At 40.5% G+C, this 15,516-nt stretch overlaps 1 protein-coding gene across 4 annotated transcripts in view; it reads right to left on the bottom strand.

Annotated features, from left to right (window-relative positions):
* Nucleotides 1-8,739, bottom strand: part of NOPCHAP1 (NOP protein chaperone 1) — a 32,772-nt gene extending 24,033 nt beyond the window's left edge. For 3 of the 4 annotated variants that reach the window (XR_011608901.1, XR_011608900.1, XM_071071203.1), the window contains exons 1-4: nucleotides 8,586-8,739; nucleotides 6,825-6,911; nucleotides 2,888-3,024; nucleotides 44-289 (exon numbers count right to left, since the gene is read on the bottom strand). Coding sequence is in view for 2 of the 4 variants with exons in the window: in XM_071071203.1 (XP_070927304.1) it covers nucleotides 71-289; nucleotides 2,888-3,024; nucleotides 6,825-6,911; nucleotides 8,586-8,700 (558 nt within the window). In the remaining 2 variants the exon portion in view is untranslated. Of the gene's footprint in view, nucleotides 1-43; nucleotides 290-2,887; nucleotides 3,025-6,824; nucleotides 6,912-7,718; nucleotides 8,407-8,585 lie in introns of those variants that run through there. The other variant, XM_071071204.1, reaches the window with a different exon arrangement.
* Between the last annotated feature and the right edge of the window lie 6,777 nt (nucleotides 8,740-15,516).

The raw sequence follows: 15,516 nt of genomic DNA on the forward strand, positions 1-15,516 counted from the left end.
CAGTGAATCATTCTTTTTCACAGAATTTGCAGACATATGTCACCTGTTTCTTTTCAGATAATTTATTTGACTATTTCTTTTTTTTACTTGCTGGACTGTCCAAAACTTCAATCTTGCCTTTTCCACCTTCAGAATTGGGAAGCTTAATGTTATCTATGGTGACTTCAGATGTGATGCTGTCATCTTCGTCCTCTGATTCTGAACTGTTCTCTGAACTGTCTTGTGAACTCTCTTCTGAACTGTCCGCTTCTTTTGAATCCGACTGATTCATCTCAAACAAAGCCACATCCTGCAAAAAGTAGTGGGCAGGAAATCTATTTCAGAGCAATTCCTTAAAAAGTCATAATAAAACAATATTGAGAATAACCAATACTCAGCAAAAATACTGAAACATAAAGGATAAGAATTTTTTTTGAGACAGTTTTGCTCTGCTGCCCAGACTGGAGCGCAGTGGCGTGATCTCAGCTCACTGCCACCTCCACATCCTGGGCTTAAGTGATTCTTGCACCTTTCAGTCTCCTAAGTAGCTAGGACTACAGGTGTGCCCCACCACATCCAGTTAATTTTTATATTTTTAATAGAGATGGGATTTCACCCTGTTGGCCAGGTTGGTCTTGAACTCTTGACCTCAAATGATCCACTGCCTTGCCCTCCCAAAGTGCTGCAATTACAGGTGTGAGACAGCACACCAGGCCACAAGGATAAGAAACGTTTTTAATACAACATGGCTCTTTTATACTTTTAGTTGTCAGGGTCTGCCATAATGATGATTTAAATTTACAATAAGTGTCTAAAACATCTGCTATGGCCTAATTCTATATACCTTAAACACATTCAACAACATTCATTCTGCAAATACTAACATGAGTTAGGCACTACACTAGGTACCAGAGACTCAACAACAACAAAAAAATCAAAACAAACCTCTCGCTTTGGTGAAATTTATATTTTCAGGCAGAGACCCGTAAATTAAAACCTGCAGGCCAAATCCTGCCCACTGCCTATTTTTGTTCAGCTCACAAAGTAGGAAAGTTTTTTCTATTTTTAAGTGGTTGAGGGGAAGAAATTAAAATACTGCTATTCACGAAAGGTGAAAATTGTATGAAATTCTCATTTCAGCACCCATACACAGTGACACACTACTCTAACTGAGCCAGTAAGAGATCACTCGGGGCCTTCCGTTGGAACTGTTGAGAGAGAAATCTTTCTGAGTTGCTGAATCTAAGGCTGAAGCTGCTGATAAACTGGCAAACTGCCACAGGTGGGGGAGGAGCACGCTCTAGATTAGGCCAACACTAGGAAGCAGAACCAAAAGACAGAGCGGCTGACCTCTGAGGACACTGAGCACCTGGATCCAGGTGCACCTGAAATCACCACCCCTGGAGTTTTTTTTCCCCAATAAAATGTTTTCCCCTTGCTTATTCATGTATGTATTGTCAATGGCTGCTTTCACACTATGACAGCAGAGTTGACAGTAAGCCCCACAGAACTTAATGTATTTACTATCTGGCCTCTTACAGAAACATTTGTTGACTCTTGTTCCAGAGGCGAAAGAAAGGCAATAAACAAATACATATAAAGCATAATGTAGGATTGTGAAAATATGGAAAAATAAAGCAAGATAAAATAATAATAGAGCTATGGGGGAAGACCTCTCGATCAGGTGACAACTGAAAAGAGACAGAGGGAGTCGAAATGGAGAAATCTAGGGAAAAGCATTCTACCTGAGAAAACCATGGGGGAGAAGATCAGGCACAGTGAGACTGGTGCTGGAGGGCAGTAAATGATGAGGACTGTGTAGTAAATGATAAGGTCAGACAGAGCAGCAGTGCCCAACCTCTTTGACACCAGGGACCGGTTTTGTGGAAAATTCTTCCACGGACCTTGGCAGGGATGTTTTTGGAATGAAACTGTTCTACCTCAGATCATCAGGCATTAGAATCTCACAAGGAGCACACAACCTAGATCCCTTACATGCACAGTTCATAATAGGGTTCGTGCTCCTATGAGAATCTAATGCCGCTGCTGATCTGACAGGAGGCAGAACTCAGGTGGTAATGCGCGCTCACCCACTGCTCACCTTCTGCTGTGTGACCTGCTTCCTAGCAGGCCACAGACCAGCACCAGTCCACAGCCTGGGGGTTGGGAACCTCTGAGATAAGAGAACTGCAGGCAGGATCATATGGGCCCCTTGAAGGACTTAATTTATTTGAAACGTGATGGGAAGCCCCCAGGTCCCAAACTGTGTGAAGAACAGACCCCAGGGAAGAAACAGTGAACGCAGGAAAACCTGTTAAGAAATTGCTGCAATACTCCAAAGGAGAGACCATAATTACCTGGGCCAACAAAGGTCCAAAGGAACAGCAGAGGTTGTACAAAGTGGTTAGATTTGGGATATATTCTGGAGGGAGAGCTGACCAGACTGGCTAATGAATTAGATATTATTAACAATTGTCTCAGCTCTGTCCAGACACAGATATTATAAAGGGAATTCCAGTGCAGAAACAAGACATGACTATAAACTGAGAGAACATTTTTACACATAGCTTATGTAATCAATTGCTCTCTTCTACACATCATTTATTTTTGCATACTCAATAAATCAGACTATGATCACCTCTTTTGGGGCTTGGACAGAAAAAAAAATCCAGTTAGGACATTGAGTAGATTAATGCTTCAGAATAACAAATATAGCATTTGACTTAGGAAAAAAAAACCTTCCTGTGACATCATATGACTAAATCATAAAATGACTATGTACCTATACAACATTGGAAACATGAGTTAACACCAGGACAATGAAAACTTGAAAATAAAATGGAAAAGTTTTCTTCTTAGGTGACAAGTAGACTAGTAATTTCACCATATGAAAACAAAGCATAGTTACCATTTGTATAACTTTACCATGAGGCCCATCAATGTTTTCAATATTGAAACGACCAGGTGGCGCAGCTGCCATTTCTTTTCTTAGCTTTTCATTTGCCCGTGCCATCTGCGGGAGAAAGGTCTGCACCTGGTCCAATACTGTGGAAAGTAAATACAGCATATCAACATTTATGATAGTAAATTCTGAAACCTAGGATTTCCTATAAACACTTCTGAATTGAGTATTAATAATAGCAATCATAATTACATATCTTTTAGTTCCCTTCATTTAAAAACCCTCCATCCTCTTCTGAATAAAGCAGTAGGATTACACAATCCAGCAATTAATTGTTTCTCAAATGTTTTGTTTCTCATATATCCCCAGGACTGTAAACTCCTAGAAGGCTAGCACTCAACGAATAGTAACTAAATAGGGAGGCAGTGTGACTTAACAGTTAAGAGCACCAGGTTCTGAGGCTTTAGGGTAAGACTGACTAGGTATATACAGAATCCTAGTTTTACCTCTATCTGAATTACCCTGGGCCAGTTAATTAAGTAGTGATTATTTCTGCCTACCCAACATCTGTTCCCCTTCTTCTGATAATATAACCCTTGCTTTCCTTTTAAGCTGGTGTCACTCTTAGTCACTCTTGCCCCTCACCCCATGCCTACATCCTCCACATCCTTGGCTACTGTACTGTGCTTTAGTGGTATCACAGTGACACGCTGCTCTAGTCAGGCCAATAAGAGATTACTCGGGACCTTTTGTTGAACTGTTGAGAGAGAAATCTTTCTGAGTGAATGACTGAGTTGGCTGAATATAAGGCTGAAGTTGCTGATAAACTGGCAACTCGCCACACGTGGGGGAAGAGTATGCTCTAGATTAGCCCAATGCCTAGGAAAGCAGGACTAAGAGACAGAGTGGCTGACCTCTGAGAACACTGAGCACCTGGATCCAGACGCACCTGAAATTACTGCACCTGGAGTATTTTTTTTCCCCCAATAAAAAGAGCCAACATAATTTCTTTTTCTGCTTAAGGCAATCTGAGCTGGATTTTAGCCATTTGCAACCAAGAATCCTAATTAATACATTTAATTTTACCACTTGAAACCTCAGTGTACTAATCTATAAAAAGGGAGTGACAACTGTCAGTCACTATGCCAAATACAGAGCAGTCAACAAACAAGAATATTTATTTTCTCTCTCAAAAGAGGCCCAGCACATAATCATGCATATAACAAGCTCTCAGAACTTACGTAACTGTTATGGCTACATAACAGATGACTAAAATGTCCAGCGTAAGGAAGAAGAAAAGAAAATAGCGGCCAAGGTCAAGTAGACGACCTCTATTTGTAAAATAAGGTGCTGGAAGGACTCCCTAAGAGCATGTACACAAATAAAGCCCTACACAATAGGGAATGTTAGCTCTCATTCCCCTTCGGATATACAGAAAGAGAAATTACTAATACAAATAAAAGGTATTTTTCTGTCCTCAGATTTAAATCTATTGCTACAGACAGAAAACCTGGTCCCGCTTTTGTTTCCAACTAATGAATCAAGTAGAGCAAAACAAGTACCAAAATGTGTGGCCTGGCCGGGCGCGGTGGCTCAAGCCTGTAATCCCAGCACTTTGGGAGGCCGAGACGGGCGGATCACGAGGTCAGGAGATCGAGACCATCCTGGTTAACACGGTGAAACCCCGTCTCTACTAAAAAATACAAAAAACTAGCCGGGCGAGGTGGCGGGCGCCTGTAGTCCCAGCTACTCGGGAGGCTGAGGCAGGAGAATGGCGTGAACTCGGGAGGCGGAGCTTGCAGTGAGCTGAGATCCGGCCACTGCACTCCAGCCTGGGTGACAGAGCGAGACTCCGTCTCAAAAAAAAAAAAAAAAAAAAAAAAAAAAGTGTGGCCTGAACCCTGATCCTCAGAAGCCAAATAATTCCATGGTACTCTAGGAGAGTATATGCTGAACGCTGAGGCTAGTCCAGTCGTAGTTCTTCTAAATTAAATAATATCCAACACACGACACTGTAATATTAAAAATGTCCAGCATCTAATAAAAAATTAGCAAACATGCAAATAAACAGGAAAACATAATCCATAAAGAGTAGGGAAAAAAATAAAGATTCAGAAGTGACGCAGACAATAGAATCAGCAACAAGAATGTTAAAACAGCTCTTATAAATATACTTTGTATGTTCAAGGAAGAAAAGAAAAGCACAAACACAAGGAAAGAAACAAAAGATATAAACAGTCTCAAACTTCTAGAGATGGAAACTGTATCTACCTTGAAAAAATACATTTGACAGAATTAACAGCAGATTAGACAATATAGAAGAATAGTGAACTCAAGGAAATCAGCAATAGAAGCTATCCAAATTGAAACGCACAAAACCTAAGACCCAAACAAACAATGAATGAGCCGTGGGACAACCCCAACTGTCAAAATTAGGTGTAACTGGAGTCCCTTCAGGAGAGGCAAGACAGGAGCAAGCAACAACATCCGTAAAAATTTCCCAAATTTGATAAAAATTATAAACTCATAGATCCAGTAAGTTCAACAAACCCAAGCTCAAGACTCACAAAGAAAACTACAAAGGGCACATCACCATAAAATCAGTAAAAACCAGTAATGAAGACAATCTTAAAGGCAGCCAGAGAAGAAAAGAAACACCATATTCATGACACAAATTGACAGTAGACACAGGCATCAGAAACAATGCCACTGAAAAGAAAGTGTAGTGACGTCTTCAAAGTACTGGAGAAAAAAGAAAAAGCAAAAACCCATACTGTCAACCTAGAATTCTAAATCCATTAAAGCATCTTCCAAAAACTGAAAGCAAAATAAAGACTTTCTCAGACACACAGGGCTGGTAAGTCTATCACCAACGGAGCTGCACTATCAAGAATGATGTTTACAATGAGAAACCTGATTTTTTAAATGTGCTGAAGATTTAAATGTGCTGAACAGGCTGTTTACCAAAGACATACAAACAGTGATACACGGAAAGATGCTCAACATTATTAGCCATTATAAACAAATTAAGATCACAACGTGATACCACTATATCCACACTAGACTAGTTAAAATTAAAAAGGCCACACCACATTTTGGTGAGGATATGCAGCGACTAAACTCTCATACCTTGCTGGTGGAAATGCACAATGGCAATTTCTTCTTCGTAAAAAAAAAAAATTCACACCTTCCATATACCTGCAATTCCACTCCTAGGTAAGGAACCCCTCAAAACAAAAACCTATGTCCACAAAAACCGGTTTTTGGATGGACAGCCACCATGTCGTCATTTTAGCTATTGTAGATTTAGTGCTACAGTAATAATGCTAGTTAAATTTTCCTTTCAGAGTACTCATGATTTCTTAGTTTATTGATGTGATAACCTTCATGCTTATTTACATTGTTTTTATTGAATTTTTGCCTTTTTTTTTAACATTAAGAGTGAATTACAGAGAGGGCATTCATGTAATACTTAAAGTCTGAGTGTGGGACATACTTACGAATGTGCAGTACAGCAACATACAGAATAATTAATAAAGAGAATTGGCCATTATGCTGTATTCTAAGTAATATTTATCATTTAAATAATTGCGTCCAATTCAATGGGATGTGGTTGTGGTTTTCCATCCATATATATTAAGTTTGAAGCTCAGTAACCTCTAAAAAAATTTGCCATGGAGATTAACAATTGTTTTTGACTTCCCAAAATTCATCCAACAAGCAGTTTTTCACAAAAAAGCTACCCTCTTAAGGTAGAGAAATAATGTAAGAAATTCTATCCTGTGTACCGACTTTATCATGTAAATCCCAAGTAAGACTTGTTCCACTGGACTATCTGTGGTTTGATACCTGACCATAAAGGCAGAGACCGTCCCAACAAATAACAGCTTAATTAGACAAAACTCAGCATTAGAGCGCGTGAGAGAGGGGAAGAGGTACTTACAGGGACTCCTCTCTATCCGAACTGTTTGAAGAGAGGAGGTCTTCCTGGACTTATTTTGGGAGTTGATGAGTAACCTGTCCCATATACCTGAAAATACAGACACACAAACACCCTTAATTTACTACTGCACAAAAAAGCAAAGGCCCACCAGTAAGCCTCTCACATGACCAGTCTTTAAGTCTTGACTGTTCACACACCCCAAGATTTTTTTTTAAAGCAGCACTCCAAGCTCCATTACAACATTTTAATTCTTTATGTACAGACACCTCTCCTTTCTTACATCTAGCCTGTCTCATTCACCTCTAACACCAATGCCAGGTAATAAATGCACATTAATCTGCACTTTTCTGGATCAGAAATTCATCAGTAGACAAACGTGGGTCTGCAATGACAGAATGGAGGAAGCAGTACAGAGCATAACAATGGTTAAGTGAAGGCAGAAATGGTGACTAGTTGTGTAACACTGAGCCACTCACCTGATCTCAAAGCATTTGTTTCTTCATTAGTAAAACACGCTTGCCTGGTATTTTCCCTTCTCTGAAGATGTTCAACCCAAGAAAAACAGCCTTTTGGCGATTTTGTCACCCACTCTACCTTTTCACCCTCATCTCTCACACTTGAATCATCCCAACTCTCTACCCCATCAGAGTTCCAAGAGGGGAACTTACGAAACTCAAGGCTTTGCACACCCTATTTCTAATACCCGGAAAATCCCTTAACTCTCTGGTTAAAAAACAAATCAGCAAAGCAGAGCGCAACAAACATCCATTGAATGCCTACTACTGAAAGCCTACTGGATTCGGGATGAGAGCACAGACTCTAGAGCCAGACTACTTGAATTCAAATCCCAGTTTTGCTATTTTCTAGCCACATGATCTCCAGAAAGTAAATTACCTGTATGATAAATCATGTCTCAGGTTCCTCAACTATGAAACAGAGATAACAGAGTTTCTGCAAAGGGTTGTTGTGACGAGTAGATGAGTTAGTTCCTGGGGCATACATAGTAAGGACTACATAAGCTTTGGTTATCATTATTATACTTCCTTCGGAATCTCTGGGTTCTCATAAAACCCTTCTTCAAGCTAGTATTTACTGACAACATGCCCAAGCCTTTTTACGCATTCTCCTCCTTACAAAAATTCTACTGGCATTACTACTACCACCATTTTCCAAATGCAAAAACTGAGGCGTAGGGAATGAAAATAAGTCCCACCAGTTAATTACTAGTGGAGCTGGGATTCGAATTCATGCTTTTAAATTCTACCTATAGTGTCTGAAATGCTGTGTGGATTTCCCGGATGCATGTCATCCTGTACAAAACAGCAACACTAAGGGGTGGTCGGTGTGGGTGTGAAGGAGGAAGAGACTGTTAGCATAATATTACTCCGCTTCCCCCTACCAGCCAACTGCTCTGACCCAGGCAGCCAGACCAAAAGCCCTCCCTTCTCCAAAAGAGTTCGAGAGCGTCCCAGCTTTCAGTGCAGGGGAGGTGCCTAGCAGCGGCGCCAGGCAGGGTGGGCGCTGACTACCTTGTAGAATAGGAACCACTAGCTGGGGAAACTGTTCCGGGCCCGCAGCCGGGTGCCCGCCCCAAAGCCCCCACCCCTGCCGCCAGCAAAGCACGCCGGAATCCCGCAGCAGTCCCCGGGACTCCCCTCGAGGGTACGGAGCACGGACAGGGAGCCACAGGCCCCGGGCTGCACCGGCCGCGCCGCCTCCGCCGCACGTGTGCGGCCCATGCCTCTGTCACCCGTCCGTCACCTCCGCGGCCGTCGCTTCCCGCCGTCAGCAGCTCCTTGGACACTGGGACTCTAGAGGAGTCCCGGGTGGGCGACAAGCAACTCGCGCTACCCTGGGGCTTGCCATGGACCTCCATGCTTCCCTCAAGCCTGCCCTCTCAGGCCCGGATGCAGGAAAGAGGCTCGGGTAAGGGGGCGGGGCGAGGGCCACGATTGGAGGAAACTGCGGTGGGCGGAGTAAGGAGCGGAGAGAGACTCCGGGGTGAGCGTGGTGCAGCCCGGAGGCTGCGCGGGAGCTGGGGCCATTCCTATCCCTGGGATAAAGTAAGGTTCAGACCCTGTCATAGGAAAAAAGAGCTGGCTCGATTTCGCCAAATTCGGGCATAAAGAGCATAACATTAGGCTGCCCTCCTCTTTATCCTTTTTTATTAAATTTATTTTTTAATTGGTGAAAAAACACGTAACAAAATCTACCATCTTAACCATTTTTAGTTGTACAATTCAGTGGTGGCAGACCTCTGGGTCATTTTCATCATGCAAAACTGAAACTATACCCATTTACCCCTACTCCAGTCCCTTGGTAACCACCATTCTACTTTCTTTGTTTCTTTCTTTTTGAAACAGCCTTGCTCTGTCGCCCAGGCTGGTGCCTCAACCTCCCGAGTAGCTGAGGTTACAGGTGCACATTACCACGCCCGGCTTATTTTTGTATTTTTGTGTAGAGACGGGTTTTCACCATGTTGACTGGGCTGGTCTTGGTTTCCTGACCTCAGGAGATCCACCCACCTTGGCCTCCCAAAGTGCTGGGATTACAGGCGTGAGCCATCATGCCCGGCCACCGTTCTACTTTCTGTTACTATGAGCTTGACTACTTCAGATACATTATGTAGGTGGAATCACACAGTACTTGTCTTTTTGTGACTAAATTTCACTTAAAATTATACCCTCAAGGTTTAGACATGTTGTAGCACATAACAGGATTCTCTTCTTTTTTAAGCCTGAATAATATGCCATTGTATGTATATACCACATTTTCTCTTTCTTTCTCTTTCTTTCTTTCTTTCTTTCTTTCTTTCTTTCTTTCTTTCTTTCTCTTTCTATTATACTTTAAGTTCTAGGGTACATGTGCACAAGGTGCAGGTTTGTTACATATGTATACATGTGCCATGTTGGTGTGCTGCACCCATTAACTCATCATTTACATTAGGTATATCTCCTAATGCTATCCCTCTCCCTTCCTCCCCCCCGCCCCACAACAGGCCCCGGTGTGTGATTTTCCCCTTCCTGTGTCCAAGTGATCTCATTGTTCAATTCCCACCTATGAGTGAGAACATGCGGTGTTTGGTTTTCTGTTCTTGCGATAGTTTGCTGAGAATGATGGTTTCCAGCTGCATCCCTGTCCTTACAAGGGACATGAACTCATCCTTTTTTTATGGCTGCATAGTTTTCCATGGTGTATATGTGGCACATTTTCTTAATCCAGTCTGTCATTGGTGGACATTTGGGTTGGTTCCGAGTCTTTGCTATTGTGAACAGTGCCGCAATAAACATACGTAAGCATGTGTCTTTATAGCAGCATGATTTAGAATCCTTTGGGTATATACCCGGTAATGGGATGGCTGGGTCAAATGGTATTTCTAGTTCTAGAGCCTCACATTTTCTTACCATTGATCTCTCAGCAGGTGTGCAGGCTGCTTTCACCTCGTGGTCATTGCGAACGATGCTGCAATGGACATGGTTGTACAAATATCTCTTAGAGACCCTGCTTTTCACTGCTTTGGGATACATACCCAGACGTAAGATTACTGGATAATAGGGTAATTCTACCTTTTAGCTTGTTGAGAAGCCTCCATATAGTTTTTCATAGTGGCTGTACCATTTTACATTCCCACAGTGCACAAGAGTTCCGATTTCTCCATATCCTTGTCAATATTTCCTTTTTTCTGTGTGGTTGCTTCTTTCTTTTTGACAGTGGGCATCCCAGTAGGTGTGAAGTGATATCTTGAAGTTTTGATTTGCATTTCTCTAATGATTTAGTGATGCTGAACATCTTTTCATAGGCTTGTTGGCCATTTATGTATCTTCTTTGAAGAAATGACTATTCAACTCCTTTACCCATTTTTAAAATCTGGTTATTTGTGTTTTTGTTGTTGAGTTATAGGAGTTCTTTATATGTTCTGGATATTAACCCTGTATTGGATATATTATGATTTACAAATATTTTTCCCATTCTATAGGTTGCCTTTTCACTCTATTGTGTCCTTTCCTCTTTGTTAAGTCTTTATTGACCACCTGCAGTATGTCCAGACCCCTCTTACACAGGATTCAAAGCAGAAGCAGCAGAAATCTTGGACCAATCTTTTCTGCTTATTTCTGACAGAGCAGAGGCTCCAGAGTCAGCCTGGAGTGGATTAAATCCAGTGTCATATTATTTATATAGTAGTTGTGACTTTGGGCAGATCACTCCCTGAGCTTCTGTCCTTCTCTGTAGAATCAGGAAAATAATACTTCCTGGGGATGTTATAAGGGATAAAAGAGAAAAGGAGTAAAATGTATGTAATGGCACTGGTGACACAGAATGATTGGGCTCCCGGCTAAACCCCACTCTAAAGCATGGAACTGTGGCCCTAAGTGACAATAGCTGACCCCATTTTTCAGCTAAATGTTGCCTTTTTAGCCCGCCATGCCCCTATCCTGTGCCCATAAAAAGACTTCAGCTGGAAGAGCAATATAAATGGCTAAGTGTTGGGGATACAAGCAGAGACTACAGATAAATGCGGTCAACTTCAGATGGTGTGGCTTCAGGGAAAGATCACCTTCTTCCCCCACCATTCCCTTTCCAATTCCCCATTCCACTGACAGCCACATCCATTGCCCAAGAAAATCCTCCACATATACTACCCTTCGATCTGTTCATGTGACCTGATTCTTTCTGGATACCAGACAAGAGCCCATGAGGGCAGGGGCTGGGACATTGCTCCAGAGCCCACACACAGCCTGCTCTCACCAGAGAGGAGTGACTGGTCAGTTCCAGCATTCATATTTTCGCTCTGGTTCCTGACTCACTTGCACGCTCCCTCTCGTGAGGAGTGGCAAGCAGCAGGCTGAGTGAAATGAGCCATTCCAGTTCCTGCCCATGAAGGGGGTCAAGGTCAAGGGAATAATCCCGTCTCACTGGTAGCAGCATTATGATGATCATCATCATAAAATAACACTATATTATACCAAGTTACAAAACCTAGGCCTTAAGAATTATGAGAGAAATAACAGTAGACACTGAGGAAGAAAACACTGATTAATGCATTTTAAAAGTTATTTCACTATCTTCCTACTTCCAGTTAAAACCTATTAAATCTCATACTTCCAGTTAAAACCTATTAAATCTAGAGATCCTTTGCATTCCCAGCACTGAGCTTGTAATAGGTACACAGTTAATGATTAATCTGTGTTTGATGAATGAAAGAACAAAAAGAAGATGAACAAACGAATAATTGTTAATTAACTGTTTTATTGATTGACCACCTCGACAAACCTGGATTCTAGCCACTGGAAATGTCCTCAATCACTTTTGTGAATTGTTGGTTGAGATCTGAAGTATCCCACAGGTACAGCGCCATGCAAAATGAATGGGGCTGTTCTTGCATTGCTATAAGGAAATAGCCAAGACTGGGAAATTTATAAATAAAAGAGGCTAATTGGCTCATCATCCTGTAGATTGTAGAGGAAACATGATGCTAGCATCTGCTAAGCTTCTTGGTGGGGGCTTCAGGAAACCAACAATTATGGTAGAAGGCAAAGGGGGAGCAGGCACATCACAAGGCCAAAGCAGGAGCAAGAAAGACTGAGCAAGGTGGCCAGACGTGGTGCAGTGCAAGATTTGGGCAGGGACACACATCCAAACTATATCAACACTGCTAGTTTGTAAGAATAACTTAGAAATGAGAAATGAAGACATTCATATCTTGCCAAGATAGTGTAGAAAATGCACTGGCAGAATTTAGTCACCCTTCCAGAAAATTATGTTGTTAACTAAAAGAGCAGTTTTGTAAAATATGAAGGTGAATATAAAACATAGTTTTTCTACTTCTAATCTCTTTGAAAGATAATTGAGTGTTTAAAGCAAAAAAATATGTATCGTGGGGTTTATAACAAATATAGAAGCAAAATGTATGGCAAGAATAGCACAGAAAACGGAGGTGGTAAATGGAAATATATGTTGTAAGGATCTTATATTTTATGTGAAGTGTTTTTAGTAGGGTTTGAAAATAGATGGTGACAAGTTAAAATTTTACATTGTAAATACTAGAGCAACTACAAAAAAATTTAAAAAGATGGATATCTAATCAGCCAATAGTGAAGATAAAATGGAGCCATAGGCTGGGCGCAGTGGCTCACGCCTGTAATACTAGCACTTTGGGAGGCCTAGGTGGGCGGATTGCCTGAGCTCAGGAATTCAAGACCAGCCTGGGCAACCTGGTGAAACCCTGTTTCTACTAAAATTACAAAAAATTAGCTGGGCATGGTGGCGTGCACCTGTAGTCCCAGCTACTTGGGAGGCTGAGGCAGAAGAATTGCTTGAACCTGGGAGGTGGAGGTTGGCAGTGAGCCAAGATCATGCCACTGTACTCCAGCCTGGGCAACAGAGTGAGACTCGGTTTCAAAAAAAAAAAAAAAAAAATGAAGCCATAAAATATATTCAATTAGGCCGGGCGCGGTGGCTCAAGCCTGTAATCCCAGCACTTTGGGAGGCTGAGATGGGCGGATCACGAGGTCAGGAGATCGAGACCATCCTGGCTAACACGGTGAAACCCCGTCTCTACTAAGAAATACAAAAAAAACTAGCCGGGCGAGGTGGCGGGCGCCTGTAGTCCCGGCTACTCGGGAGGCTGAGGCCGGAGAATGGCGTGAACCCGGGAGGCGGAGCTTGCAGTGAGCTGAGATCCGGCCACTGCACTCCAGCCTGGGCTACAGAGCTAGACTCCGTCTCAAAAAAAAAAATAAATAAATAAATAAATAAATAAATAAATAAAAGAAATTTATTTCTTACAGTTCTGGAGGCTGGAAGTGCAAGACCAAAGTACAGGGAGATTTGGTTTTTGGTGAGGACTCACACTCTGATTCATAGATGGCCCCTTCTTGCTGCATTCTCAGATGGCAGAAGGGACAAGGCAGCTTTATAAGGGCATCATCCCATTCATAAGGGTTCTACCTTTATGACCTAATCACGTCCTTAAGTTCCCACCTCTTATATCATCATCTTGGCGGTTAGGATTGTAACATATGAACTTTGAGAGGACACAAATATTCAGACCATAGCAATTGTTCTAAGACGTAAAGCAAAAAAAATTGACAGACTAGATAAAACAAAACCCAACTGTCGGCTCTCTGCAAGAAATTTGCTTTAACTGGAGAGATACAGTTAGGGTAAAAGTGAAGTGATTTAAAGAGATAAACTATGCAAATACTAAACAAAAATAAAGCTGAAGTAGCTATATTGCTTTCAGACAAAATAGATTTCAAAACAATATTACCAAGGGTAAAAAGGGACTTTTCATAATGATAAAGAGATACACTTGTCATGATGATATAACAATAATTGTGTTTGCACCTAATAACAGAGCTTTATAAAATAAGAAGCAAAAACTAATAGAACTAAAAAGAGAAATAGACAAATATTTTATCACTTTTGGAGACTTCAACCCTCTTCTCTCAGAAATTGGTATAGAACAAGTAGACATAAAACCAATAAGTATAAAGAAGACTTACTATCAACCAACTTAACCTAATTGACATACAGACCCTGCAACAGCAGAATATACATTGTTTGAACTGTTTACAGCAATCAGTAACATAGATCATATGCAAGGCCATAAAACAAGTCAAAAAACATGAAAATAACTGAAATAATATAGAGTTATCTGATCTTAACTAAACTAAACTTAAATAATACAGAGTTATCTGATCTTAACTAAGCTAGAAATCAATAACAAAAAGATATTTTGACAACCTCCAAATATTTGGAAATTAAATAATTCAATTCTAAAAAACTCATGAGTCAAAAAATACAAGGGAAGTTATAAAATATTTTGAGCAAAATTAAAATGAAAACACAAAATATCAAAGTTTGTGTGATAAAGCAAAAGCAGTGCAAAGAGGAAAATTTATAGCGTTAAATGCTTATATTTAAAAAGAAAATCTCAAAAATTTATCTAAGCTTCAGCATTAACTAGAAAGAAAGGAGCAAATTAAATTCAAAGCAAGTAGAAGGAAGAGAATAATAAAGAGTAGACTAAAATAAGAAATAAACACAATAGAAAAATATTTTTAAAAACCCAAAACTGACTATTTGGAAAAAAAATCTGTAAATTGATAAACTGTATCCGGACTAATCAGGAAAAAAAAAGAAAAGAGAGAGAGAGGACACAAATTATCAGTTAAAAAAAAAAACGAAAGAGGAATATTGTTACAAATTCAGCACACATCAAAAGGATAAGAGAATATTCTGAAAAATTTTAGCAAAAAATTTTTAATTTAGATGACACATATAAATTCTATGCAAGACACAAACTGCCACAATTCATTAAAGAAATATAGGTAATCTGAATAGCCCCATATCTTCTATTAAAAATTTCATATTTGAAAATCTTCTCAGAAAGAAAACATCAGCCACAACACTGATATGTTAAAGGAAACTTTTAGGAAAGAAATAATGGAGGTTCTACATAAACTCATCCAGAGAATAAAAGAAATGATTACACTTCCCAGCTCATTTTATGAGGTGAGCTTGATATTAAAATCAGACAAAGACATTACGGGAAAAGTATAGATCAATATTCCTTATAGATGCAAAAATTCTTAACAAAACTTTAGTAAATAAATTTCTTTATGTATAAAAAAGATAATATATTGTTACCAAGTATAATTATCCAAGAAATGGAAGATTGTTTTTTTTT

Source organism: Macaca nemestrina, chromosome 10, assembly GCF_043159975.1.
Source record: "Macaca nemestrina isolate mMacNem1 chromosome 10, mMacNem.hap1, whole genome shotgun sequence".
NCBI classification, from domain to species: Eukaryota; Metazoa; Chordata; class Mammalia; order Primates; family Cercopithecidae; genus Macaca; species Macaca nemestrina.